This window comes from Pogonomyrmex barbatus, unplaced genomic scaffold, assembly GCF_055798465.1.
Source record: "Pogonomyrmex barbatus isolate J1 unplaced genomic scaffold, ASM5579846v1 scaffold2, whole genome shotgun sequence".
In the NCBI taxonomy this organism is placed as follows: domain Eukaryota; kingdom Metazoa; phylum Arthropoda; class Insecta; order Hymenoptera; family Formicidae; genus Pogonomyrmex; species Pogonomyrmex barbatus.
The window spans coordinates 15,139,145-15,167,063 of NW_028297116.1; the positions used below are offsets into that span (position 1 = coordinate 15,139,145).

The window sequence follows — 27,919 nt, forward strand, 5'->3', positions numbered from 1 at the left end:
GTCACCGAGACGCTCTGCTTGTGCCCCCTTTTTGCCCCGCCATCGGCCGTTTTCTGGAGGTTGAAGGGGAAAATAAATCTTGGACGTTACTCGCGTAATCCGCTAACTAAAGCTAAAGGGTGGTGGATAGTGGTCGGGGGGGGCTTTCTGATTAGACGATAGGTAGGTGGTAACCAATGGTCCTCCTCATGTGCGCTCGCGCCTTGCATCTTCCGTGCGCCCACGTATCGCGATCCTCCGCAGGTGTGTGTGTGTGTGTGTGTGTGTGTGTGTGTGTGTAAGCTTATTAAATTACACACACACACACACACACACACACATCAACATGCGTCACATTTGCAAAGCAGATATAGGCAACGGAACAGGTAGAAATTCGAAGATATTGTAAAAACATATGTCAAATGCCAAATTTAAATCTCACGATGTATCCCCAGAAAGCGTGATCACACATCTACACATCTGACTAGACGGATGAATCCGTAGAAAGCATGATTCACGTATAAAAAGGTAGGACAGCCCGACGAGAACTACTTCGAAAAATATTTCTGTAAGTTAACAAAAGTTAGCAATGATGGTATTATTATAAAAGGATTATCAAATGTCGCGTTGTTTGAATTAATTAAAACAATACACTTGTCTATTCGGATATTCGTGTCGACATACACAGATGTTCGCAACATCCACCACCCAGCCTAGGCATGGAGTGCACATTGTAGTACGTACGTTAATACCATGGATGGATGTAATACATGGTCGTTTGTTAGCTCATACTGACATCTCATGCTTAGCATTACGCTTTTTTCACGCTGATTCTCATGCACCTCATATGCGTATATCGTTCACATCGCTTAGAGAGGTCGGTATGCTTAAACGCGTGCCATTTCTGTATGAATTGAATTTGCCACATGCTTATTTCTTTCACAAGGGGCAAGAGCCGTTTATACTATTCTCGTGTAATATATGCACATGCATATTACCTGTGTCATCGTGCGTGAAATATATGTCTCTGCAAGTTTTTACACGCGATTACCCTTTCTTGTGTACACAAATAATAAAAGCATCGAGAGAATAATATGTCAGACGGTAAATTCACATTTTTGCATAAAAAAAAATTACTTGTCTCGAATCTTTCCGCATAAAAATCCAGTATTTCATTCATACTTACGTACTTAAGTATTTTTTTTTTATTTTTATTTATTTACATGAATATTTATGTACAGAATATATTTATGAACACGGAAAGAGTAGTTTTGCTGAAGAATGTGAAAATTTGACCAGATATAAATCTAAAGGTAATTTATTGAATCAATGTTGATGATAATAATGCAAAACTTTTTTTTATATTTTAATAATCAATTTAAACGTTTTACATAATAATTTTGATGTTAAAATAAAATTATTTTCAAATCTGTATCTGGCCAAATTTTTAAAGTTCTTTAGCAAAAGTGTTCTTTTCAGTGTGTATGTATATATCTCTGTACAATATATCTGTGTGTGTGTGTGTGTGTGTGTGTGTGTGTGTGTGTGTGTGTGTGTGTGTGTGTGTGTAATTTACATTTTAACTATTATCTACTTATCTATTACTCATTCGTATGTCTCATGATCATAATAAAAAAATATATATAAGATAATACATATTTTAAAATTCTGCGCGCGTGCGTCATATAATATATAATTTATAATATATAATTTTACCCGACATAATCCACTCAAACAAAATTTCACCTGAGACATTCCTAGAATTTATCATAATTGCTTCTGCATCTAATTAAAGCATACTCTCTGTAACTCGCATAACATCCGCATTCGTATCTAACGCCTTAATTGGGCTAATTTCGTACTTGCCAATTCATCCTTCGTTCATTGGGATGAATCCGCATTCATTGTGTCTGTGTGTACGCACGTTTACATGTATGTTACAAATCCCTGGTAAGTTCCAGTTTAACGATAGGGATAGGCATCGCTGGGAAAACCGTCATCATCTCGCGTCATCTCGTAATATCTCCTATAATGCGCGCGTGTTGGGATACAGAATCTCCGCCGCCGGATTCGCCGCGGATCATCACAGGGCGTATTCCTTTCACTGCAATGAGCCGATGCAATGCGATTCGCTGCGCCGTGCATCGCCGATTCTTGCAACATACCCCGGGCGGAACACCTTGATGCATCCTTTAGTCCTTTGACCGATTTGGATTGGTTTTTGCGTAACCTCTTCAAAATTCCTAGTAGTTCTTGGAATCTACACTCAGAAAAATACACACTGCGTTTAAGTAAATATTATTTGTTTTTTCAAGTATTTCAAAAGTTTATATATCCAGGCAAGTCTATAATCTATCTATTTATTAATTCGTCATAGGCGTAAAATTTGTTCAAAATATATTTTGAAGCCTAGCAAGTATAATATTTAAATAAAGAATATCAAATTAAATTTAAAAAATTGCTTATTTGCCAAAAATATTAAAATTAACCAAACCTAATTGTCCTTCGATAAAATTTTATAATATTTTTTTGACTTTAGAAGAAAAAAATAAATTCTTCTGTGGAATACATGATAATGAGTTTTTCTAAAATTTTTGATACTGATATGTGCATTGATATTTCATGATTATTTAAGATTATCGAGAAAATATTCTTTGTTAAAGACAACCGTTACTTAAAAAAAAGTAAATTGTACAATCACTTTTCTTAACAACAGAATAATATTTTTCTGTGTATAAATATTGCAGAAACAAAAAATTAACAAAATAAATTAATTTCCTCAAGTATCAACTGAAATGAAACTTCGTGCTCACCAATAAAATTCAATGACAATAAAAATGAAGTAACAATAACATAAGCAATAATGCGTTGTTGCAGATTTAAATATTAATTATAATATAATATAATTTTTAATAATATGTACATATTATTGTAATTAATAATATAATCTTTTTACGTATAAGATAACATAACTTATATTAAGTAGATTTTCTATACATTATTTTATTTTTTTATTATTTTATTATTTTATTTATTATTTTTCAATTTTTCTTAACAATCTTTTCTACGAAATTCATCGCTCAGGGGTTAGATTGGATTCGATCAATTAGATTATAGTGTCTTTCCCAACAGTGAATCGTGTCTTATATTTCAGCTCAGTAAAAGAAAAAAAATTTTTAAACGAAATATGAACGTAATTACGTGTTTATTCTGCATTCTTTGGAGATCAACGGATAAGTTAAGCGTGGGTATCTTGCGACTGAGTATAACTGAATACTTGGCGACGCATAACTAATAAAATAATAATTATAAGAAAATAATCGCTTATAAATATTTCATGCGCGGTTTCTGCAATGCACTGTCGATAATCAAAGATATTGCTCTTGTTCACAAGGAAATTTATGTATATCCTTTTATACGTTCGATTAATTAAAAAGACATTACGATATATAATAATCCTTTTTAAGAGACAAATATTTATCGATTCTCCTTTATATTTCGTAAAGTTAAAATTTTGTTAAGTTAAAATCTCGAGATATATATGCAATTATATTTACTTTATTGATTATTTTTATATTTTACCTATTTATATGTATAATCTTTTTTATATACTTTATTAAAAAAAACTTACACGTCCCGAATAATCCTGCTGAATGTGCAGGATATCATAGCGAATTCTTGCTACATCGAGACATCGTAGCAAATTTTTCTAGCAAACCTGTGTATTAGTTACTTTCATCTCTCTAATTGATAGTCTCTTTCTCCTGCCTTCGAGATGAGTCGAAATTATCTCTTTACATAAATCGAGGCAAATGAACGATGATGAGAGCGCGGTAAGAATGCGGTTGAGGAACAAACCGGATTAAACAAAGACATGACAAGCGCAAAGCGACGACTGGAACACGCTGCACGTTTGGCAGGTGGTATTTAAATAAGAATAAGGAAAAGAGGAATCACGCGCGCACATGTTCGTATTTCTCAAATACAAATAACGATGATATTTGCAATTTCGCCACTAATCTTACCATGCTACGTTTTGCAATTACATTGTGTGCGTAGGTGTAATGGAAACAACAGTACAACGTACGTAATGTAATCCAATGCTGGGATTCGTGTTAATTCTCTCTTATCAGCGATATCTCTGATCGCACGCGAGACATCGCCGGAAACGTAAATGCCCGTAGAACGTAGGCGAGCCCTTACCAATGTGTGTTTTCCACGAAATTCGAGAAAATATACTATAATCATCATCCAAGCATTTGTGCAAATCTCGCACAAATAATTGACAACGACGAAAGAATAATTAAAAATATATATAACTAGCAATATTATTAAATTTCTTTTCCTTCACTAAATAGAAATAGAAAATTCAAAAATCCAAATGTTTAAAAAAAATGTTACAATTTTTTAATTTAAATTAATTATTAATTTATTCTTAAAAATGAATTACGTTTCATACCGTTAATTTATACTGCCATTAATATTTATACTTAGATTTTCTGTGTGATTTTTAAGCATCTTTTTGTACGCACTTAGAAAATATTTTTTATTGTCAAGTGTATTCTACTAATTTACAATAAAATTTTCAATAAAATGCGGAGCCGCGTCGCATTCTAGGGCAATCTCAAGTCAAACAATGACGGCCTTTTTATCTACAAGCTCAAGCACATCTAGGATGTATCCTATCTTACTCTAACGTCGAACGAGCCCACCCTTTCTTTTGTCTCTTAGCATTCTGCAAGCGAGAATTGTTGCATTGTTTGGTGTACCACGAAGAGGATTACGCTCGCAATAAACTCCGTGAATTACAGCATCGACCTCGCGTCTCAATAAAACAATTTGTATCTCTATGGAAAATGAGATATGCATCACGAACGATGCATCGCTCCTTACGATTGCCATTATGTTGGAAAAGCAGTAGATATTATGTGAGCGTGCCTAAAATTTAAGATTTAAAAATAGAAATTATTATTCGGACTGAGAAAATTTGTTTTCTCAGTCCGAAATACTTGTTACTTAGATTACTCTCGGTTCTCAATGAAAGTTTCAGTTCGGAGCGACACTAGTTAGAAATTTTTGCAAAATCAAGGCTACGCGTTTGACATTTGATTGAGTAGAGAAGGTTGGGTGGGTACCAATCGGGACATTTCGATAACGCGCTTATATTCGCGATACGACGCGCCTCTTTCTCGCCTCTTAACTCTGGCCAGAGAGTGCAGAAAGATGTTACCGGAGAGAGCCTCAACAAAGGCGCCTTGACATTAAAAACTGTTTCTTCCCGCGAGAAACGCTGACTTTATTGTGCGGTCGCGGTGGAGCTCCAGAACGAAAGCCAGAAGAAGAGTAATAACCTGCCAGTTATGCTGTTGCTGGGGGGGTTAGCTAAGAGGAGATATCCTAACTCGCCCTCGGATTTACATCTCCGATTTCTGAAAGAGGCTCGTTCCTTACCGAAGCCAAAACATCTTCGCGCTACATCTCGCTCCTATCAGGCACGAAATCTTACACCCATTGCGCCATTATTCGTTCATCTTCATCGAACATGGTCCACTTTATAATCTTTGGCCCAAATCTATCCAATTAAATTTCTGTCTGTTTGTTAAGTTCTCTTTTAAATTATCTGGATATAAATTTTGAATGAAATGCAGAAATTTAGAAAACTCTATCTTTATTTTTAGAATAATTTTAGGACGAATTGGAGAACGAGTCGAAAATCGATCTTTTTTAAATCTCACAAAAAATTTTACGATAATTTATATCAATGGAATGAAATAAATTATGTAAGAATACGTGATGCACACGTAATTTAACGAGAGGGTAGAGCAAGATGTAATCTACCAGTTATGCCATACGAGATTATTCAAGAAGAACGTCCGCCCTCCGATCTACACTTGTTTCTAAACCCAAGGTACTGATTTAAAACGCTATTATAATCATCTCTTCCGAGACAATTGCAGGAATCTATCCTCAGTGCTCGTGTACCTGATCATTCTAGTCATGAGCGGTGTATATCAATCCGGTAATTATTGTCTAGCATGGCGTATCTGACTTGCATTCACTGATAACTATAAAGCATGAAAAATTAGACGTTAAGAGAGATATGTTATATTATGTATATATTTAACTTACATATATTTCTCTCGGCAAAATTTTTAATTTTTTACATTTTACACTACAAACATTTAAAATATCTTTCGTCAATTATAGCAAAATAAATATTACATTTATATAAATATTACAATTATAATTTCTTCCGTTAGAAAAGATTCCATCCTAATCTTTTCCTTTGTTTATCTATATATATACTTTTTTTTCAATGATCAACTATTGTCATAGCCAGAATGTATAAAATGTTATTCTTTAATATCGAATATAGAAAAATCCTTGAATAGAATATAGACTTCCTGATTAACAATGATGATATGAACTGTTTATTTTTTTAATTTACATATTTGAACTTTGTATTGTGTTATTTCCGTTCGTAAGATAAAAAAATTTACAGAGAAAAAAATTTATAATCTTCTTATGAGATATAAATCCTAGCTACCAATTGAGAATAATTAGAATTCAATCAGTAACAAGTTTAACAATTCTCAATCATCGAGAAAACGAAAATGAGCTGAGTTTATCTCATCAACTTGCGTAAATAGAGCCGCGAGCGTCTCGCTGCAATTCTATGCAAACTTCATTGCGCGTAAAGTTGACGCGAGCCGCATCTCTTGATTATCTTTATCTTATTAATCTCATTTTACATTCTTTACTCTTATAAAATTGCAACAGATCTGTTTTCTGATAATAAGAATTAAATTCTTTAACTAAAATGAAAGATTGTTTACAAATGATATTACAGCATTCTAATGAAACATCCATCGATCCATTTTCTAGAGTATATGTCTAGAGTGTATGATGCGTTTAATTTGCAATGTCTCAATGCGTTTATTTGCAAAAAAAAATTTTTTGGCATCCTTTCTTAGCCCGTTTGATCTGTTGCTATTTATTTTTCTGTAGAAATTAAGAAATTTTGAGTTCTAATAAATTTCGAATCTAATACAGATGTTAAATAATTTATTTTGAAAACAAACTAGGCGGATTAATAACTTTTATATTAATTATTTTATTTTAATATATGTTTGTGTTAAATTATATTAAATTGTTGTTTGACAGTTATGAGAAATTATAGCAGATTGAAAATCATAATTTGAAGATATAATATATGGAAAAGATAATTTTACTGAATCATATAAAAATTTGGCTATATTCAGATCTGAAAATAAGTTTATAAAATAAATTATATAGACTATCAATAATTATAATTGTAGTAATAATAATAAGATATTATTAATAATAAGATATTAATTATTAATAATAAGATATTAATATTTAATATATAATAGTAATAATATCTAGTATATAGTAGTAATAATAAGATATTCAAATTGGTTAGAAATATTAAAAATTTTTGCGATATTGTCATGTTTAAACTACATAATAATTTTAGTAGTATAATAAAATTATTTTCAAATCTATATCCAACAAATTTTGAAATGTTTCAACAAAATCGGTCTTTTCATATAGTTCATATATTACGCAAAATTGATCTCTCTTCCGACATAAAACCGTCATGCTATCGTGACGTCCAGTATTTATAATACATAATGAAATGTAATTAGGTAATAACGCGCGATTTGGTAATGGCGTAAATTCGTGTCTGACATTAAATAAAAACCCATCCATATAATCTGTCCTCGATATAATCTTCCTCGATATAATTATCGTTATGTAGTCCCTTCTCCTTTCCATCGCTTTATTTCGCCCAGATCTCTCGCGCAAGAATCCTTTGACTTTATCCCGTTCGCCATTATGAAATGAGTCATCTATTAACAGAATGAAAAGTTAAAGACTGTTTTTATACCGAAGGCGTGATTTTATTTTACTTACTTAATAGTAATTATAACATCTGTTCTGATACACTTATATAAATGTGTCTTGTAATTTTTAAATTAATTTGATAGAATATAAGCTATAATTTAATTCGTATAATACCATATGTTTAATATCAATGTATACGTAGTTCTCTCAAATTTATATTTAAAATAGAATTATTTAGGCATAACATACTGATTACACAAAAAGAATGATTTTACTAATAAAAAAATTTGATATATATATATATATATATATATATATATATATTTAATAAATTGATTGTATTGGGTTAGCGATATTATTATATAGATTGCTTAAACAGGAAAATACTTTAAAAAATTTTTAGCAAATTTTTTTATAGCAATTAACTTACATGTCTTATATTTTAATAGCAACAAAATTATTTTTATATCTATTTATATATCTGATCAAAATTTTAGATACTTCAACAAAATTATTTTATTTATATAGCCTTGTAAATAAAGTATAAATTAATAAAAAGTTTTAAAAATTCTCATGAATTTATTAATTTAGATTATTATTGTTTTTGCAATAAATTTACATGAATTTATTATAAATTTATCACAATATATATATATATATATATATATATATATATATCACATTTTTCGCTAGTGTTATATATTATTTAAACATATTCTTAAACTTAGTAACTTCATTATAATCGAGTTAAGAGATAATAAGAATGAAGTGCGCCCGCGCGAACGGTTTCTTCGATCATGGTTTCTGATAGAAGCTCATAAGTCTGCGCATAACAGTAAATAACCCCTCGATTATGCGAAAGGGTTACTCAACGGGCTCAGCTCGCTTGGCATAATCTCTCGTTCTTTCTCAAGTCAGGCCATCGGCCATTGTGGATTTCTTCTTTCTCTATATCGCACGGCGCGATGCGGCGCGTTGCGCCCACCGACACACACACACACACACACACACACACACACACACACACACACACACACACACACACACACACACACACACACACACGTGTGTGTGTGTGTGTGTGTGTCTTTACCTGTTCCCGCGGTGCCTATCAGGACCGCCTACTGAGGATTCAACGATTAGAGACGTTTGTCTCGATATCCGTGCGTGAAAATGAGCAAGGAATTCTCTCACTCTTCACTCTTCTCCACTCTCAGTCAACGCTTATTACCGCTAATCGCTTTTGTTTTCCCGTAGAAAATCTCGCTCGGTTCTCGCTCACTCACTAAAAAGGAATAGCCCGGCATTCGCCAATTAACATATCGCGTTAAGAAAAGAATCTATTAATTACGATCTATTAATAAAACGCTCCTCCGGAAACGATCGTTCCCAGTTAAATATTTAATATTAATTAATTTTTGAGCTTTAATTGCATTGTAATTATATATATTTCTATCCATTTCCAGTTGTACACAAGTAAATAAAGTAATGGAAATATAAATATATTCCGATAAGTTATAATAAAATTGAAAGTTATTGCATTAACAATTAATATAAAAAAGTCAGTAAAACATGACGTATTTTACTTTAATAGCAACAATATATATAATAATTATTTATTGTCTATTGAAGATAATGTTTTTAACAACAACGTTGTTAGCTATAACTTTTGATTATTCAATCTAGCATTATTTCTATCTAGCATTTTGATTAACGGCGATATAGTTTGTACGTTACGCTCGTGAAGCATATTGCCGGTAATAGGATTGAGATAGCCAGTGGGATAAGAATCTTAATGGATGATTTCCCACCTTTGCGTGTCATGAGATGAACGTCACACGGAAAACGAGGTATTATCAATCCTCGCGATCTTATCCGTCTCATTTGCTAAACAATGTTGTATCAATACACGCCAGTAGAAAAATCTATTGCTATTTTATTAGCAAACGACACACGCCGTAGGCGTTTCCTAGGAAATATCTTCCACGTTGATTAAAATGACGTCACGATACGACCGAATTTGCAGGAGAATGTTATTATGTCGCGCTCGAAAATTACATCTTAATCGTCATCAGATCTACGTTAATTGCTCTCTTCACGCGAGGATAAACAGTGGCCGTTGTATAAATGATATTATTAGTCATGCTATTACTATCGTTATTTCAATGATGCTATTTTTGCTACCGGGAATCGTGAATTGAGATCTGTTTTACGAGAAAAAATTTTAGTTTTGGAGTGTTTCTTGTCAAATATATTGCATTTTATCTGATATCTCGCAATATATTCTCAAACAGGAAACTCTATTCAAGCGTAAGCACAATGTAGTTGTTTTCTTGATGTAGCTTCTATTCATAGCTTATAATCGCGTAACAATAGATCTGTAAATCATATCATAATTCATCGAGCGTAAAACGACTACTCTAGCCTTGATACTAATTTTGGGCGATAATGAATTTTGCCGTCATTCTCTCGATAATATTAATATTCATCGTTCGCGCCTACGTTTTTTTCCTTCATCGAGCGATTCTGCCGCGTTTCTTCGTCCGGATCCCAAGGAAATTGCGAGGCAATTTATGCAGAATGCGGCGTTAGTTCCTTGAAAGACGCTAATTTTCCGAGGGGAATTGCAAAAACATCTTTAAAGTTTAGATCGAATTGGATTGGATCGAATGAATGTGAAATGAAAACTGTACTTTTTACGTCGAATCGTTCTCAGACGTTTTTATCTGCTCCATGTCTCTACAAATAGAAATTCCATGTCACCGAAAAATGCTAAACTGGCATGGTGGTGTAACGTGGTTGTACTTGTTGCGTAAGAATAAATGCCAGGGACTCCCAGCCGGAAACATGTATACATAAAAAGACATCGTAAAATATCTCATCGTGACCTTCCTACAGAACTCGCGAAATCTACGTGACCTATAGAGTTATGATTTAAAATTAACGTGTCTCCGAAGAATGTGGCTTATTCATTAGCATTACGAATACAAATTAGACTCGAGTAAAAAAATCTTTATAGATCTCTTCTTTAGTTCTTATGATATATAATAAATTGTTATATTTAAATAGAGCTAGATAAAATTAAATAGTTCTAGATGAAAGCAGTCATTGTTGTTTCACAAAAATAATATGATCATTAACATTTTATTGTGCCAATTAATTGTTTTGCTGTTTGAATATAAGCTAGAAAAATATGTCTCTCTAAAAAATAAAACCTCTCTGACCTGACCTATTCTTTCTGACAAATTACAGTGGATTTGGCAAATAAATATAAAAATCGAAATATTTTGTAAGAAAACATTTGTATTTATGTATCAAAAAGACACCTTAATTACTCTATTATTCGAGTGTAGTTCGAGAAGTAGTCGACCCGTTGTCCGGAGATGTTGCTAAATGTCATGTCGCTATTTATTTCTGGACTATTTATTTCTGGCTTTCTGGTTGTGGGTGGGCTAGAACGTATGCGATAGCTCTCTGGATCTGCTGGGGTACCTCTGGAGCGATCGGCAAATGGGCACCCTGAGGGTGGAAGCCGTTCTCGTCAGCTGTGTACTGGAGGGCAATCGGGGTGCCGTCGGGAGCGGTGTATTGGAATTGGCCCTCAGAGATGACTGCGGGAGTACCGTCGGGACCAACGGAGCGCGGCGCGCCCTGTTCGGAAACGGCGATTCCGTTCTCAGTCTCATAAGAGTAATGGTAGGATCCCTCGGGCGAGATATCCTGCGCCTGTTTCAGGATGGCCACGTGCGGTTGGTGTGGATGCTGGGCCAGAGCTACGGCGATCAGAGCGAGGGACACAATCTGAAACAAAAGTTAAAGTCAAAATAAGCATAATGAGAAACGAGTGAATGTAAAATTGAAAATAAAAATTGTTAACTTCGTCTATTTATTATTATAATAAATAGATAGTAAAGAATTAGGAATTTTCATCGGTAATTTTAAACGAAAAAATTTATCACGAAAAAAATTAAAAATTCTCAAAACTGCTGTTCAATTGTATATCGAAATATATATATGTAGACTATATTAACAAATGTAAATCAAACTAAATTAAGTTAAGATTTCATAAAAATTTTAGAAGTTTATACTATCTTTAAAAAAGTGTAAAAATTGATTAAAATTTATCACGCTGAATATATATATATATATATATATATATATATATATATATATAAAGTAAAAAAAATAGTTAAAAAAGTAAAAATTAATAAAAAGAAAAAAATAATTAATATTGAAAAAGATACAAATCCTTTGAAAACTATTGAATTTTTATTAAATAAGCGCATTCATAAAACATTATTGTGATTATATTATTAAATGACAGGCATGTACAAGGTCTGCTAATTAAATAATAAATTTGCATTATTTGAAAGTCAATAGTGTTATTCGTCGATTATCTAAAATTAGTATAATTGACCGGAAAGTACAAAAAGCAAAAAAATTGCTACTTTGCGAGCTGCAAAAAAAGATTATAGGTTTCGTAGCAAATCGTGAAAAGAAGATTGGATATTATCCAAGTGTTAAATAATCTTGCGATAAGCGTTAATAGTTCATCTAGGCAAATAATTAGTGGTCCGCCGTTTCTCAACACGAATATAATCAACAGTAATTTATTACGTTTAATCTGTTATTGCAATAAACACTCTATTCTTCTCTCGATTCATTAACCAAGAATTAATTAGATCATAAGATCGCAACAAGCTGTTATTTGTAATAATCGGAGAAGATCAAAACGAATGGGGAAATCCAAGAAAATATTATTTCCGAGTGAATGGTTGGCATTGGCGAATCTAAAAAAACTAAAAATTCAAAAGCTGCTGTTCAATTGTATATATCGAAATCGTATATATGTAGACTATATTAACAAATGTAAATCAAACTAAATTAGTTAAGATTTCATAAAAATTTTAAAAAAATTTATACTATCTTTAAAAAATTGATTAAAATTTTACTTTTATTTATAAATAATATTAATAATAAATATAATGATAATATTAATGATGATATCATTAATGATGTTAGATAAAATATTAATTTTACGGATCAAATTTACTTATAAATAGTTAAATTTAAAAAATAATGAAATGAAAACAAGTGCAGAACTTACAAAAAATTTCATTTTGAGTGGCTCGAATCAGTCAATTCAATGGAAGGAACGTGATGAGAGATTTCGAGTGTGATTGCTATAAAACTCGAATGCGCTTTTATACGAAACCGTGATCCCCCACTTTCTCTGATCGCATGGTATCCGAAAACAAGAAAAAGCCTGTGAGTTTGGCTCAGCCACGTTGACGAGAAAGGGCAAAAAGAAAGAGGGAGGGAGCAAGAGAGATGGCTCGAATTAAATAGAATCTTCTGCCAAAAATAATCTTAAGTCTTGACCTTTTCGCGCGACGACTAAATTGATCGGTTGCATAATAAATTAAGAAACCCGTTGACATTGTATCATTTATTCAATACAATATTTTCAGACTCATCGTTCACGTGACATAATGCATAATGAGAGCAAAATGCAAACGAATCTCGATAACAATGATGCCCCTAGCGTGCGTCGCAATTTAGAAAGTTTCATCCATAATAAAATTGCGCTTAGTGTGATTTGGAAATTCAGATATTTCTGTGAATTTTAAAAAAAAAATGTCATTCTAGAAAAATCTTATTTGCAAAACAAACTCGTTGTTATGGAAAGCAATTTTTTTATTATCTCGATAAATCCAGATGCACAATATCTAGATGCTGTACATATTACTTTAACAAATAAGAAAAAAATACGCTCTGTTCCATGACTTACTTACTTATAGTTAATTTAAATACCAAACTTTTTAATATATATTAAATGTTTTATTATATACATTTAATGTATAAATTAATATAAAAAATTAGATTTTACATTTTTTTGAAATATTAAAGCATTAAAAATCAACTTTAAATTGAGTCAAAAACAAGAAAAGTATCAATAATTTAAGATGTTTGTGTGTTGTAACAGGTAGTGGCAAATTGCAAAAGTATTAAAAGACGACATCACGGCAGTAAAATTAATGTCAATGTACCTGAGTCATAAAATCATAACTAAGAATGATCAGCCGCGAAAGATGGCACATAAACGGAAACTGCTGAAGACTTTGATGTCTGATCGTGCTTTCCCTCCCTATTTGTCTCTTTGTCGGCGCATGGACTCCTCCCATTTACCCATTTACATCTTTCCAAACAAATCCACGTGAACAAGATTGCGTCATGATTGCAATGGATACAACAAATGTCAAGTCTCATATGCAAAAATCGATGAGTAAAAAAAAAAAGGATAATTTAATACCTTGTAATACGCAAATTAACTCGGTATTACTAATACTTTATCTGAAATTGTCACGTTGAATATGAAATACCTGTATGCATAATAAATTTTTAAAAACTGTTTTTCTACATTGAGTTTCGTCGTCTTGGAATCCTCTGGCAGCCGATAATTCGTACGAGAGATAAATCCAAGGTGCGTCCTCACGAGTCGGCGTTGCGACATCGACCTTGCCTAAGAACGAATGTCTCATACCTAGGCACAGAAGGCCAACCATCGTTTTTTTTTCCTACTAACTCGAAAAAGAGGAGACGAATTTCTCACAGCAACTCAAGAACAATTATTGCGTTCGCAACTGTTCGTTGATGAACATTAGAGGAATGAACGCGCGGGACGCGCCGCCGAAGCAGAAACAAAGATAAAACGCAGTTGGAGTCCTTGTGCTTCCTTCGACGATATTACACACGATGTTACGATCTTCCACGATGGCCATTACTCAAGCAAATTGTTTCTGAATGGTAGTGCTCGGCCACTCTTGCGTCAGAATTTTCTGAATGAAACTTGGATCTATCTCTAATTCCGTGAATACTTGAATGAAATGTACTATTTTGGTACGCTGAGAAAAAAATGCCGTTGAATCAACAGCATTAGTCTAATGGAAATAATTTTATTATATCATGCATCGATATATTAGTTAGAAAAAATGCTGCAACTTTTATTATATCGAAATATTCATGTTATCTTAAAAAAGTTATAAATTCCTTTTTGTTCTTTAACATTTGTCAGTTATAAATATTTGTCAGTTGTAATCATTGTATTTTTGATAAAATTCAATTGGAATCGTTTAATTTGATATTATATTTATTAAATCTTCTTGCAGTTTAATAAAAGAAATAAAGGAAACCACTTATATAAGGACACCCTGTACGTCCCCCCCTCCCCCCCCCCACACACACACACACACATATGTGCATATATTAATTTGCGTTAATTCACGATGTTATTGTTTTATAAAGTTCTTGGGCAATTATAATCCACATTCGATGCCATGTGAGACTATGTTTAATTAATTCTCTCTTTGAACTAGACAACACGGTGTGAATAAATGTCTATCATAAATGCCGCTATGATGACTTAATTATGTACGATGATAAATTGCTATAATATCAAAATTTCTTGATTCACAATCTCTGCATTGTAAACTATTATGTAGTATATCTCTAATTCATTTTGGATTCAAATAAATTGAATCTCAATCAATCCCTGTTGCAGATTTATCCATTTGGCAAACAAATAACCAATGTTAATAATGGCCTAATCGATCTATCACAATTGTTTTAATGTAATTTATGATATTACATAGAGAATAATATTTTAGAAATCAGTTTTAAAACATATAGTTATTTTTTTGTGCTATTTTTTTATTATTTCTGCCGTGTAAACTATATTGCAACTAAAGTTTTTAACAAAATAATTAATCAATTATAAAAATTAAAAAATCAAAATATAAATTAAAAATCATTATTTTTATTAATTAATTTTGTTTCATTTTTAATACATAAAAATTTTGAATATTTAATACTATATCATTGATCTATATCTACATAATTAACATAATTGTCAGGTATATTTAGTATTAATGAATATGTTAAGTAAAAATGATATGCGCATGATTCTCAATGCCAAAATTAATCACACAGAGAATTATTCATGCAGAAGCAACATTGTCTTTTTCTTACCATTATAAATGATGTGCAATACATACACATGAAAAAAATGTTGTTTGCTCATCAATCTTTTAATACTTCTCGTATACCATCATATATATGTAATATGAAATTTAATTTAATTATTTACTAATTTAATAATTTTAAAATAGAATAAATTAATTATAAGCTATTTAATTTATAATTAAAATTATTCAATTATAATAAACGTGTATTTGTACACTTTTGAAGAAGAGATGTAAATCAGTAGCTAATGTCTGTGATATAAAAGATTAAATTATTTGTGTATCAAAATTGTGAAATGATTTTGAATATTTAAAAGATGAAATGGATTATATGTGACGTTCAATGGGAATATCTGAGCAAAAATTTATGAATGATAGGCATTATCATATTTATATAGCATTGTAGGCATTTTTATCTACCATTTTTAGACTTCATCAAAAAATCATTGGTTAATTAGCGATCCAATCTTTCCGAATTCTTTATTAATAGATGCTAATCTTATCTGTCTTGTTATCCTTGGAGGCCATAATAAAATAGAATTCGCAAATGTCATTATGCAAAACAAATAATTTTTTTATTATCGTAAACGCTATCTCTCTCTTCTCTCTCTCTCTCTCTCTCTCTCTCTCTCTCTCTCTCTCTCTCTCTCTCTCTTCTCTTCTTTTCTCTTCTCTCCTCTTCTCTTCTCTTCTCTTTCCTTTCTTTTTTTCTGTTAATATATGTGTATAATCATAAAAAAAGAGAGACATAGAAAATGAGAGAGAAAGTTATATTTTATTTATAATAGTTCTATCAAATAAATATATATATATATATATATATATATATATATATAATTAGAATGTGTCTCATAGAGACAATAGGAAGAATCACGGCATACAGTCAGGCAAGATCTTAAACGCTTATTTTTTAATTGAATTAAATAAATTCAATAAATTATTTTAGACTTTGGTTCTACGGTAACTACGGTCATTTAATTATGTAGTAGTTGAATACTATGTCTCCTCATTAATATCTTAATAATAGTAATAGCTCAAAAATAGTGCTCAAAATCTTACCCGACCGTATGTGCAACAATTTTTTCAATAGTTTTTCATCATTTTTTTCATCATTTTGTCTCATATTTTATTATACAACTTCTGTTATGATTTACTTCTATTAATTTTATTTGCAAATATCTGTTATGTAAAGGTAGAGATTATTTTCTTTTTTTCGTATCTTTTTACTGCATCTCATTTTGCATGTTATAACTGTAGGATAATGTCTAAAATATCTACAGTTTTGTTACTTTTCACTTTATTATTGTGACAATCAATAATCAATAAATCAGTTATTAACAATAATCATTTTAGTCAAAACATTTTAGTGAAATTTTACTAAAAATCCTGATAGCAATTGTCTTAAACAAATAAATAAATAAATAAATAAATACATACAAAGAGATTCGTAAGGTGTGTCCTATTCATAGAATGATATAACGTGATTTTGACGAAGATCGCGTCATAATCTGATGTATAATTTGCTTGTGCATTTATAATTCTATGAAACTGACAATATGCCATTCATTATTATATGCAATTGCGTTAGAAAACTGAATTAAATGAGGCAATGACGCGCAGTTGATCGAAGACAGTACATCATCAGCATTACGCACTTTTGCATCATCGAAGTCAAATTATACTGAATAAAAAATCTTTTTATTATTTATATAATGTTTATGTAACATTAAACTTCTATACTTTTAATAAATCTAATTATTTTGTTAGAATATCAACAATTCAGCAACAAGCATTTCATCACGCTTGTTATTAATCTCTAATCATGCAACTGAGATAAATATCTCGCAAAAACATTCTTATTATTATTTGCATAATGCAATTGATGACGAATAGGAATGAGAAATGAAATAATTATCGCTTGAACAGAAGAGCTCGTTTGAGTATCATCAAGTTAAACTTCGGCGTATCGTTAGACATCAATCAACAATCATTTTAGTATAAAATCGCGTGATATGGCATAAGGTGATTAAAGTGTCAATTATATATTCGTAAGACGTAACATCCATAGAGCTCACGACTTCATATAAGATGAATACGTGACAGTTACAATAAACAATTGACCTGTGTGCATTTAATAGGCATGAAACCTATAATTTTTCTCTTTTTAATAAAGACATTCTTTTTAATAAATACATTCGCAACTTGTGGTTATTCACTTCTGTACTTGAAAGTAATTAATTTTTATTCCAATAAATAATTACAATGGAAAATGGAAAAAGTTTTTTTTATCAAAATGATTGCTAAAAGTAACTAATAGGGTATAACAAGGCTGTTTCAGTTTCAACTTTAAAATGATATGAAAAGAACGTGCGTCAAGGTGCAGTAACGTGGTTACAATTATTCCAACGTTACACAAATAGGACTGCTTCTTGAAATGTATGTGTGATCTTCAAATGTTGAATATATACTCCAGACAACACGCACATCCAGAAAGCATCTTAAAAATTTCATTTTTAAGACGTATAAATAATGATAATTTATAAAATGTTTTTGAATCTTGTACAGATATCCACATTATCGTTGTAATATTCATAAATTGAAATATATAACATATCTGGATATAATATAGCCTATAAAAATGTTTTGTCAACAATTTGAGAGAATCTGATATTTTCTATTATTCGAATATAAATTTTTTTATTATTTGATATGTCACAACAATACAATTATTACGACATAGCTTCTCGAAAATGTATAAATAAAGCAAAAGACATGAGATAGGAACTGAAATTAGGTGGTAAATATATCAATGATGTAATTTTACTAAATATATGACACATGAATTTCTGTCTCATTTTTATATATGTTTATATATTTATTGTATTATATTGTTTATATTATATATTTATATATTTATATATTTATTTATATATTTATTATTATGTATATATATTTATTGCAACAAATAGAAATTTCATATCAAAATTATATGTAAATATTAAATCAATGATATACCGATTAATTATACAAATAATTTTAAGTTCTATTTCATTGTTCATTGTTCATTATTCTATTGCTTTTCTTTTGATTAATATGTTGTTTCTGAAAAGCACATGCTTTTAATTTTTATTTTATTTAAAATGTCTAATTGTAGCTTTATGTCTTTAAAGAAATATTTTTGTACAGAATTAAAAAATTCTTTTTATTAACTTTTTCTGATTACTCTACAGTATTATTATTAATGAGTTTAAAATGTTACTACATAAAATTAATGATTTTATGTAGTCTTTCAATTATAATACAATATATTTAAATGTAATAACTATTAATAATAACTTTTTTTAATATTTATTAATAAATTATTAATGTTTATTAATAATTTCTCAAAGTTATATAAAACATTCATAATTGATTGAAACAACTTCCATAAGATGTCTATATAGATGTCTATATGTCTAATGAAAGTCTAATGCAGATTAAAAATGCGGAACTATGAATTTTTAATAGATGTCTAATGAAAATTTCATGTAACTAATAGAGATCATAAACTTCCATGATGAGTGTCTATTAGAGATTTTTCCATGTGGCTTCTGTACCTTGAAATTTCTTATTATCGTTTGGTGAATCTTACTTTTTTAACCACAGACATACACAGACATACACAGTGTGTGTGTGTGTGTGTGTGTGTGTGTGTGTGTGTGTGTGTGTGTGTGTGTGTGTGTGTGTGTGTGTGTGTGTGTGTGTGTGTGTGTGTGTGTGTGTGTGTGTGTGTGTGTGTGTGTGTGTGTGTGTGTGTGTGTGTGTGTGTGTGTGTGTGTGTGTGTGTAAGAACTCCAAGATCTGTCGGTGCATCTTAAAAATTATGATACATTTATAATACATTTAGTAAACCTTTATTCTTTTTCTTTCCTTCTATAGATCAAGACTCTTAGAGACCTATTCTTGGTATATTGCTGATTCTTAATGTTACCGAGATTTTTTTATATGCCTTGTAATTGCCGAGTTTCCCATGCAATATATAATATTTTTTTTTACACCTACATATATTCTTACATAATATGACTATATAACAAACATTTGTTTCTAAACCCTACAACAAAAACAAGAAACAGTCATCCCAGTCTTTTTCGTGGGATCGTTTTCGAAACTCTCTGTATACTATCGCCAGCACATTTATTTTTTTATTTTTGCACTAGCTTTATAAGCCGGTATTCAGTTCTTATATTTAAGATTCTTAATAATAATAAGTTCATACAGCTATCCTATGAGTTGAAATGTTATCTTAAGTCGATCGCAAGTATAAGAACCGACTGTGAATACCGATTATAGCTACATTTATTTTCCGATACTGCCGATAAAATTGCATTCTTCTGCATGCATATTCGTGCTGCATCCGCAATTCGTGGATCAAAAATATACTTATATATTATAATTATATACCCCCCCGCATAATTTTTTGGTTGTACTTTAATCTACAACAAAAAAAAATTAGGTGAAGATGTAATTATATAAGTATATAAGTATATTTTTGATTCCATGAATTGTGGATGCAGCACGAAAATACGCCATATCAAAATACTATTTTATCGGCAGCAGAAAATAAACGTGGCTACGTAGTTTGAAATTTAAAAATAGATTGTACTGGCAGTAGTGTACAGAGGTTTCGACGATCCCACGAAAAAAGACCGCTCTCAGGCTTTTGGAGGCACCTAATCGGAAAGGCATAAAGAAGGTACACATTATTATTTCCATTATTACTACAAAAAAATATGTGGTAAAATATTTCTTTCTCTAAAGAAAATAGAATTTCACAATTCAACGTAATATTTTAATCTATTTTTGGACTTTTTGGTGCTTTGTACTTCGCATTCAGATCAGCACGCAATCGATATCTATATGCCGCTAAATCAATTAAACGTGCAGTCGGTAATGCATCTCATAGGATGAAAAGCTGATTTCCTTTGATCATTCATTTTAACTTTCCTTGTATATATTTATCAAGAATATATTCTATTTAATTTTTTATCTTTTGATATTTAGTTATGATAATTATGATAATTTCTCAATGATTTTTATATCGTATATACATAATAGTGTACATTTAAAAATTATAACAAATAAATATTTTTTTTTTTTAAAAAGCATCTTTAATAAACGTTTCTTAGTATAAACGTACTATTTATGAGATATTCGATCATTTTGAAATATTTTCATAACTTTATACATCTGCTAAGTGATTCATCAATACAAGAAATATGATCGGGTTGCATAGAAACAGGAGACATTAAGGATAATCGTAGCTTATTATATTTATTAAAAAAAAATATTTAAAGAAAAATTAAAATTAGTTTATTTCAAAAACTATAAAACTACTATTTCAGAAACTATAAAGTCGCTATAGAATAAAAAAATAACAGACATTTTAAAATTGTGTTAGTGCAATACACATATAATATATTATCGTTATTCGGTTAATAATAAATTATGAAAAATGACTACAATATGATTTAATTACGTGCTGTAAAAACCTCGAAATATTCGAGTAATATACGTTTTTAAAGATTAATTATAATAATATATTTTTCAAACTAAGAATTCACGATGTTCCTTTAATATTGTGTTTTTTTAAGAAATTGTAATATTTTATTTTCAATAAATCGTTTTTATATAAATATTTGTTTTATGTCGTGTAAATATTAATTCTAATTCAGACAACACAAAATCCAAGATCGGGACGTAAAACATACATTAGATTATTATAAGATGTCATTTATAATCATTAAGATATTTTTTTAGACATACATTATAATAATCGTATCTTAAGTTAGGACTTTAAGAATAACAAATTGTATAGTTTATAAAAGAATATATAAAAAGAAAATATAACTGTAAATAGAAAAGCATATAAAATATATCTAATTATAGCTAATTATCTCTTAATAAAAATTAAGAGAATTTTAAACATCCCAAAAATAAAAGAGCGACAAAAGATGATCTCAAATTTCATCTAAAATAGATCTTGCAAAATCTCAATGTCTTTTTATAATTTCACAATCATTAAACATATATCTGAAATCCGTTTATCGAAATTCTAGTTACAAATATAGCCAAAAATATATCACAATTGTAAAAAAAAGTGAAATACAGAATAAAAAGAACTTTAAGAAAAAAATCCTGATTTAGAACTTTCAAAAAATTAAAATTTTTTGCATATTCTTATAATACAACATTTCAAGAATATGTTCCTATAGTGTTATTTCGAAATTGGAAGAATTGACCAATAAGCGATTTATCACCAATAGTCAAAGCGGGATTGGAACACGTGGAGCTCTTTATATTTAGAGAAGTTATCCAAATACAAAGAAAACGTGATTTTTTTTTAGATATACAATAACCTTTATATATATATATTTTTTTTTTTCGAAAATGCGTTTATAACGTAACGTTTTACGATTATTCGATAGTCTTTCAAATGCAGTTCTTTCTAACTTTGGCTTGAGCGGAGCTAATATTATTATGAAAAGGAAGCATCAAAGAGGGTTACATAGTTATCGTAAAAGTTATAGAAATGCTAGATATAATTACTACAATACAAAATGTTTGCTGATTATGTAGACAAACTGACTCGCATCGAGATCAAACGTGCTGAAATCACAAAAAATGCTCATGTTGTCGATCGAAACAAAAGAAGCTGTACGAATTTTTTGAAAAAGTAGAAAGTCTGCTCTATGAATAAGGAATAACAGATTAGCCTGAAATTAACTGTATGAGAAAACATAATTGATACTACTCAAAACTTTAAATGTATTTTCTCGAAATCGTATTTGTCGAGTCTGTTAAATTTAAAAACTTATAATCGAATCGATCTCAGCTCATAGTTAATTCAAAATAATTTATATTTTTAGTATAAACCTAAAACCTATAATAAAACCTAAAGTAAAATTTAAATAATAAATTCTATCTTTTTGTGAAAAAAACTAAAATATTGGAAATATCACGAGAAATCGAATCTTTTTTTACACAAATTTCTTTTTAAGAAATTTTATTTGGAGCGAAAGTCACACCAAAGAAACATTGAACAAATAATAATATATCTTGTTTTTTGTGTTTCAGACTACTCGGACGAACGGACAGATACAGTGAACAAAATAGTTGCAACATTTTTATTTTTTATAGGTTCTGGAATGCAACAGATATCCAATTAAAGAATTCCTCTCCTAGTTCTAGTTATCTTCATATCAATTCTTCTAGTTATCTCCAAACTAATTTTCTTAATAGATATGTAATACATTCCGAAATTCATCACAAATTAAAGTGTTGCAACTATTCTTATAAAAATGCATTTTTATATTCGTAACTATAGTAGCTGTATTCATAATCTTAGTTTAGTAATTGTAATTTATTACATAATTATATTTATTAAAGATCTTTTTATCCTGTGTATTTCACTTATTGCAATTTGCTATTTTGAAAATTTTACTATGATACATACAATTAGAGATCAGATTGAAGATCAGATGTTTTAATGTCCAAAATCTATAAAAAAAAAAAAAAAAAAGAAAAAAAAAGAAAAAAAAGCATCTAATCGCATAACAAGAGGGAAAAAAAAAACTTTTCATAAATCCGTGTAATTAAACCGGTTTTCCTCTCTTCCATTTGATTTTTCCCCTTCTCGAAAAAATTCGAATGTGAAAGGTTAAGGGAGTAGACGTGATTTTCTCTTTGAAAATCTGATTCAGCCGCTGCACGGCTCGTGGCTCGCCGAGAGATGCGTCTACCAATTGTTGACGCTTGTGCGTCGGACAGCTGGTAGGGAATTCCGGGCGAGCGAGCGAGCGAGCGAGCGAGCGAGCGAGCGAACAAGAGCGAACAAGTGTACTCCGCGAGCAATCAGTTCACCGCCGTACGCTCGGCACGAAAGACACGGCTGGCATGTGGTAGCGCGGAGTACGCGAACGGAGGCCAGAGACCGCACGCGTGTGCGTCGCGTACGCGTGAGTGACTTTCGTCTCGTTTCCTATTTTTCTTTTCCCTTGTTTATTTTTCGTTTCTTTTCTTTTTTCTTTTTTTTTTCTTTTTTTTTTTTTTTGGACGATCCAGAAAACGTGAAAACGAGAAAATACAAACGAATCAGACGATGTCGCGGATTTTTGATTTATGATAGATCAGCTGTCAGCCGATGGTGCCTTGGTGGATCCCAGTAAATTTCTCGTTTCTTTTCTTTTTTTTGTTTTTTTCATCTTCTTTCTCTCTTTTCTCCTTCTCGTGATTTCATTATTATCTAGACGCACGCTCGGTCTGACGCTTTATGTCTCAGCACGGATCTCTTTTCGTATTTCAAAAGTCGTGAGTATCTTATCTTTGTAAAACAAAACAAACTTTTATCTTGTTGCGGGTTTTCAATATTTTATCAGAGTTTTATCAGATCTTACCAACAAAAATACACATCTATTTAAAAATTAATGTAAACAATCTTTATTTTTTTTTCAAATTTAACATTATAAGGTATAAATCTGTGTTAAAATATTTATCTTTATCATTAAAATTGCACCATTTATTAAATTTCATTAGACGGATAACGATTAAGTTTTTGTCAGCCAATTCAAGAATAATCAAAGTGAGTAATCAAGTGAGTTTCGAGTCGTTCTTTCATGAACAAAGAACAGATATATTTTACACCCACATATTTTTACGAAAGCTTTATGCGATGTCCGTTTAATTATACACTAATTATGAAAAATATCTACGAAACAGCGATGTTTATTTATAATTTAAACAATTTAATTTAATAACAATGAAAATCCAATTATAACACGAATGTAATTTAAACAAAACATTGAAGGTTAGAACGTTTCGCATTCTTTCTCGTTAATTATTCTTCTTAAGATTAATTAGCGAGAAGATAGCGGATGTGCTGCATTCATGCGTTTTGTGTTTCAAAACTGTAACTCTGATAAGTACCTTATGTTTAATATCTCTGCCATATCAAATATCTTAATTTAATACTACTCTCAATGCACTCTGTTAATATTTATATTTTACATGACAAAAAGAAATTTTTGAAAAAATATTCCGTACCATAGTAATAGAAGAAAATTGTGCCTGACTTATTAAAATTTTCATTAAACAGATGATACGTGTATTACATAAATACGCTTTACATAATTATGAAGGACAATTGTCACGTTCGTGCATATACGTGACACTATTTATATTGCACTATCTATATTGCAGACTAATATTAACTCTATCTATGATACGTCTAGAATTTGTCTTGAAAAGGCTGCTATATGAATATTCAAATAATATCGACACGTGTTGTTTACAATGGAGTGGAGTTTGACAATTTTTTCATGCACGCCCACGACTTACTCCTGTTCGGAAAAACTTGTATGGAAAAAGAAGATTCATAACAGACGGAAGACCTATGACAACCTATTCTTTCATTCTGAGGAATAATAAGCTGCTTCTGCTATATAATCTCGTTGCGTATTTTTTCACTTTTCACTATATAAAAATTAAATTATAATTTAATCAGATAAAAAATATAAAGCATTTGTTTTGCTTTTCCGAGATGTACGCAGCAATAGATAAATTTATTCTACGTTCGAATTATTGTCATACGTCTTTTAACGTTTCGTAATCATTTACATGATCTACAGCAGCAAGATATAAATATTAAAATTGGAGTTTTGGTAACATAGGAAATGTCGAAGACGATCCGTAGCCTTACATATAAATATCGCATTTGTCGTGTACAAGTCTGGAATTTAAAGTGGAGAAATTCAGGAACCAGGAAACTCTATCTACAATCATTGTATGCAATATCGCATACAAAAGAAACGTGCTTTATAATTTTTCTATCTTGATGCAGAATTTTTGATATTATTTCATACATTTTTGAACTTCTTTTGTGTTACTAACTTTGAGATATAAAATATATATGAAGTATATATATGAAGAATCAATCTTTAATATTTATTTAGCTAGTAATAGTTTGATTCTTCGATGTGACTTATAATACAAATTTGTTTGAGATTTTAGTTTGCCCTATTATTTATTTTTTGTTTCTATTCTTTATATATATCACTTATTTATATTTTCATACTTTGATTTTTTACAACAGCTGAAGAACACTCTTGACTAATAAGTTAAAGTATTTATATTAACTACTTACAATGAGATGTAGCTTTAATAAATTGTCACCCTGCTTGTTTGTGTATTGATTTATTTTTGTTCTTAGAATAATTCTTATCATCTTTCCCTATTTTGCTATATGGTAAAGATAAATTTTATACTTTATTACTCTAAATTTTGTTTTAATAATGAAATCCTTTTCTTATATTTGAATGATTTAAAAAATCGATTTGCATCGAATCTTAATATAAAGAGATGAATATCAAAGAAAATTGCAAAAAATTCAAATTTTTAAGGCTAATAATGTACTAAAATGTTATATTAATTAATTTAAATAGTAAAATTTCCAAACCATACTGCAACTATTATACTACTGAGCTCTATATTAGCTCTATATTTTATATAGCTGCTTTAATAATCTTTTTATATTTCTTATGTTTAAAATAAAGTAATAATGATATAATAATATATAATGATAATAATGATAATATATAATTAATCATAATAATATTTCTTATATTTAAAGTAAACTTTATAATGAGACAGCAAAAGGAAAGATACAGTATAGAAAAGTCTTATTACAAAAAACAAAACAAATAATAACGCTCTATTTACAAAAATTCTTATTTTCCTAAATACAATTACAACATAATGAGTGAATCACTGATTGTCACAAACATTGTCAGAATCATTGATGCAAGAGTTACATTTACGAAATAAATTTCTTTTATAACTGCAGTATCATTCCCAAGAAATTATTGATTAAAAGTATGAAGTAACTGATAAAATTGTTTGTAGTGTTTTTGATATAACGCAATCTTCATGGATTGCATGTATTGTACACATCACTTATTTGCGTCGCAATATTCATGTAAGAATCTTTATGTAATTAACCATTGAACAATTCCTTAACGGTTGTTTATTAACAATTCCTTAACAATTGTTTATTAACTGTTTATTAACAATAGTTATAAATTATTAAGTCTATAATGTGACAGAAATACGCCAATCAATTCGCGATAGATAAATATAAACTCACTGTCAGATATAAATAAAAATAGGCACAAATTCCATGTATCAAAGTTTTTGTTAAAAACTTAAAAAAATGTTTATTTATACATATACGTAATAAAAGTCTTAAATAATTTACTTAAAATTGAATAAAAGTTAAAATAAATTAAATATAAATTTAACAAATTGTTCCAACAAATCTATTACTACTATATTCAGATAGTTACATTGAATTTTAAATACTTTATCAGATATGCTGCTGTACAATTTTGTGGACATAAAGTAATTCTGAGGGTCTCGCTTAAGTTACTGATGGCGATGGCACTCGGTGACGTCACGTTGAGAGAGAGCGAGGAGCTTAAGTAGGTTACCCACGGATATACGAGAGACGATTGAGTATTGGCCACGGAACATGGTCATGAACGAAACGTCGAATTGAACTTATTCAATGTCGTACAATGTCGAAAAAGAGGTCCCAGACTTATCATCATCTGTTTACAATTTTTAGGTCACTCGCCCCTCATCGCGCGCGTAACATACAAAAACACAAGGCGAAGGCATTCGCAAAGACTAACTTGTGATCCGCAACTTTGATGTTTGTTATATCACAAATTTTTCTTAAATTCTAACTTTTTTTACTTTGTCGAATTTTCATGTCTTTCAAAAAAAAAAGGTTACTTTCAATTCATCCCTGATGCCTTAGAAATAATTTTAAATACAACATAAATTTACATGACATGATAAACTAAATGAAAGAAAAGATAATTTAATTAATCAGTAATGAAATGTCACAAGGGTGACCTGTCATTAAAATAATGATTCCATGTAAAAAGTAAATTGAAGAAATAATATAAATCTTTTTATTCGAGACTTTTAAGAAAATTGAATTTGTAAATAAGAAA

The 27,919-nt window shown here is 30.0% G+C and overlaps 2 protein-coding genes across 6 annotated transcripts in view; one reads left to right on the forward strand and one right to left on the reverse strand.

The window, feature by feature from the left end:
• Positions 1-11,131: 11,131 nt before the first annotated feature.
• On the reverse strand, positions 11,132-13,032 carry LOC105428627 (endocuticle structural glycoprotein SgAbd-1-like). Its single transcript, XM_011641029.3, has 2 exons — positions 12,956-13,032; positions 11,132-11,649 (listed from the first exon to the last, which is right to left on the reverse strand). Exons 1-2 carry the CDS (start codon positions 12,965-12,967, stop codon positions 11,272-11,274), a joined length of 390 nt encoding a protein of 129 aa, XP_011639331.2. The 5' UTR covers positions 12,968-13,032; the 3' UTR covers positions 11,132-11,271.
• A 7,550-nt stretch (positions 13,033-20,582) lies between these two features.
• Positions 20,583-27,919, forward strand: part of LOC105428626 (sphingomyelin phosphodiesterase) — a 34,502-nt gene continuing 27,165 nt past the window's right edge. For 3 of the 5 annotated variants that reach the window (XM_089075843.1, XM_089075839.1, XM_089075844.1), the window contains exon 1: positions 23,750-24,215. The gene's annotated coding sequence lies outside the window, so the exon portion shown is untranslated. Of the gene's footprint in view, positions 20,602-23,717; positions 24,216-27,919 lie in introns of those variants that run through there. The other 2 variants (XM_089075842.1, XM_089075841.1) reach the window with 2 other exon arrangements.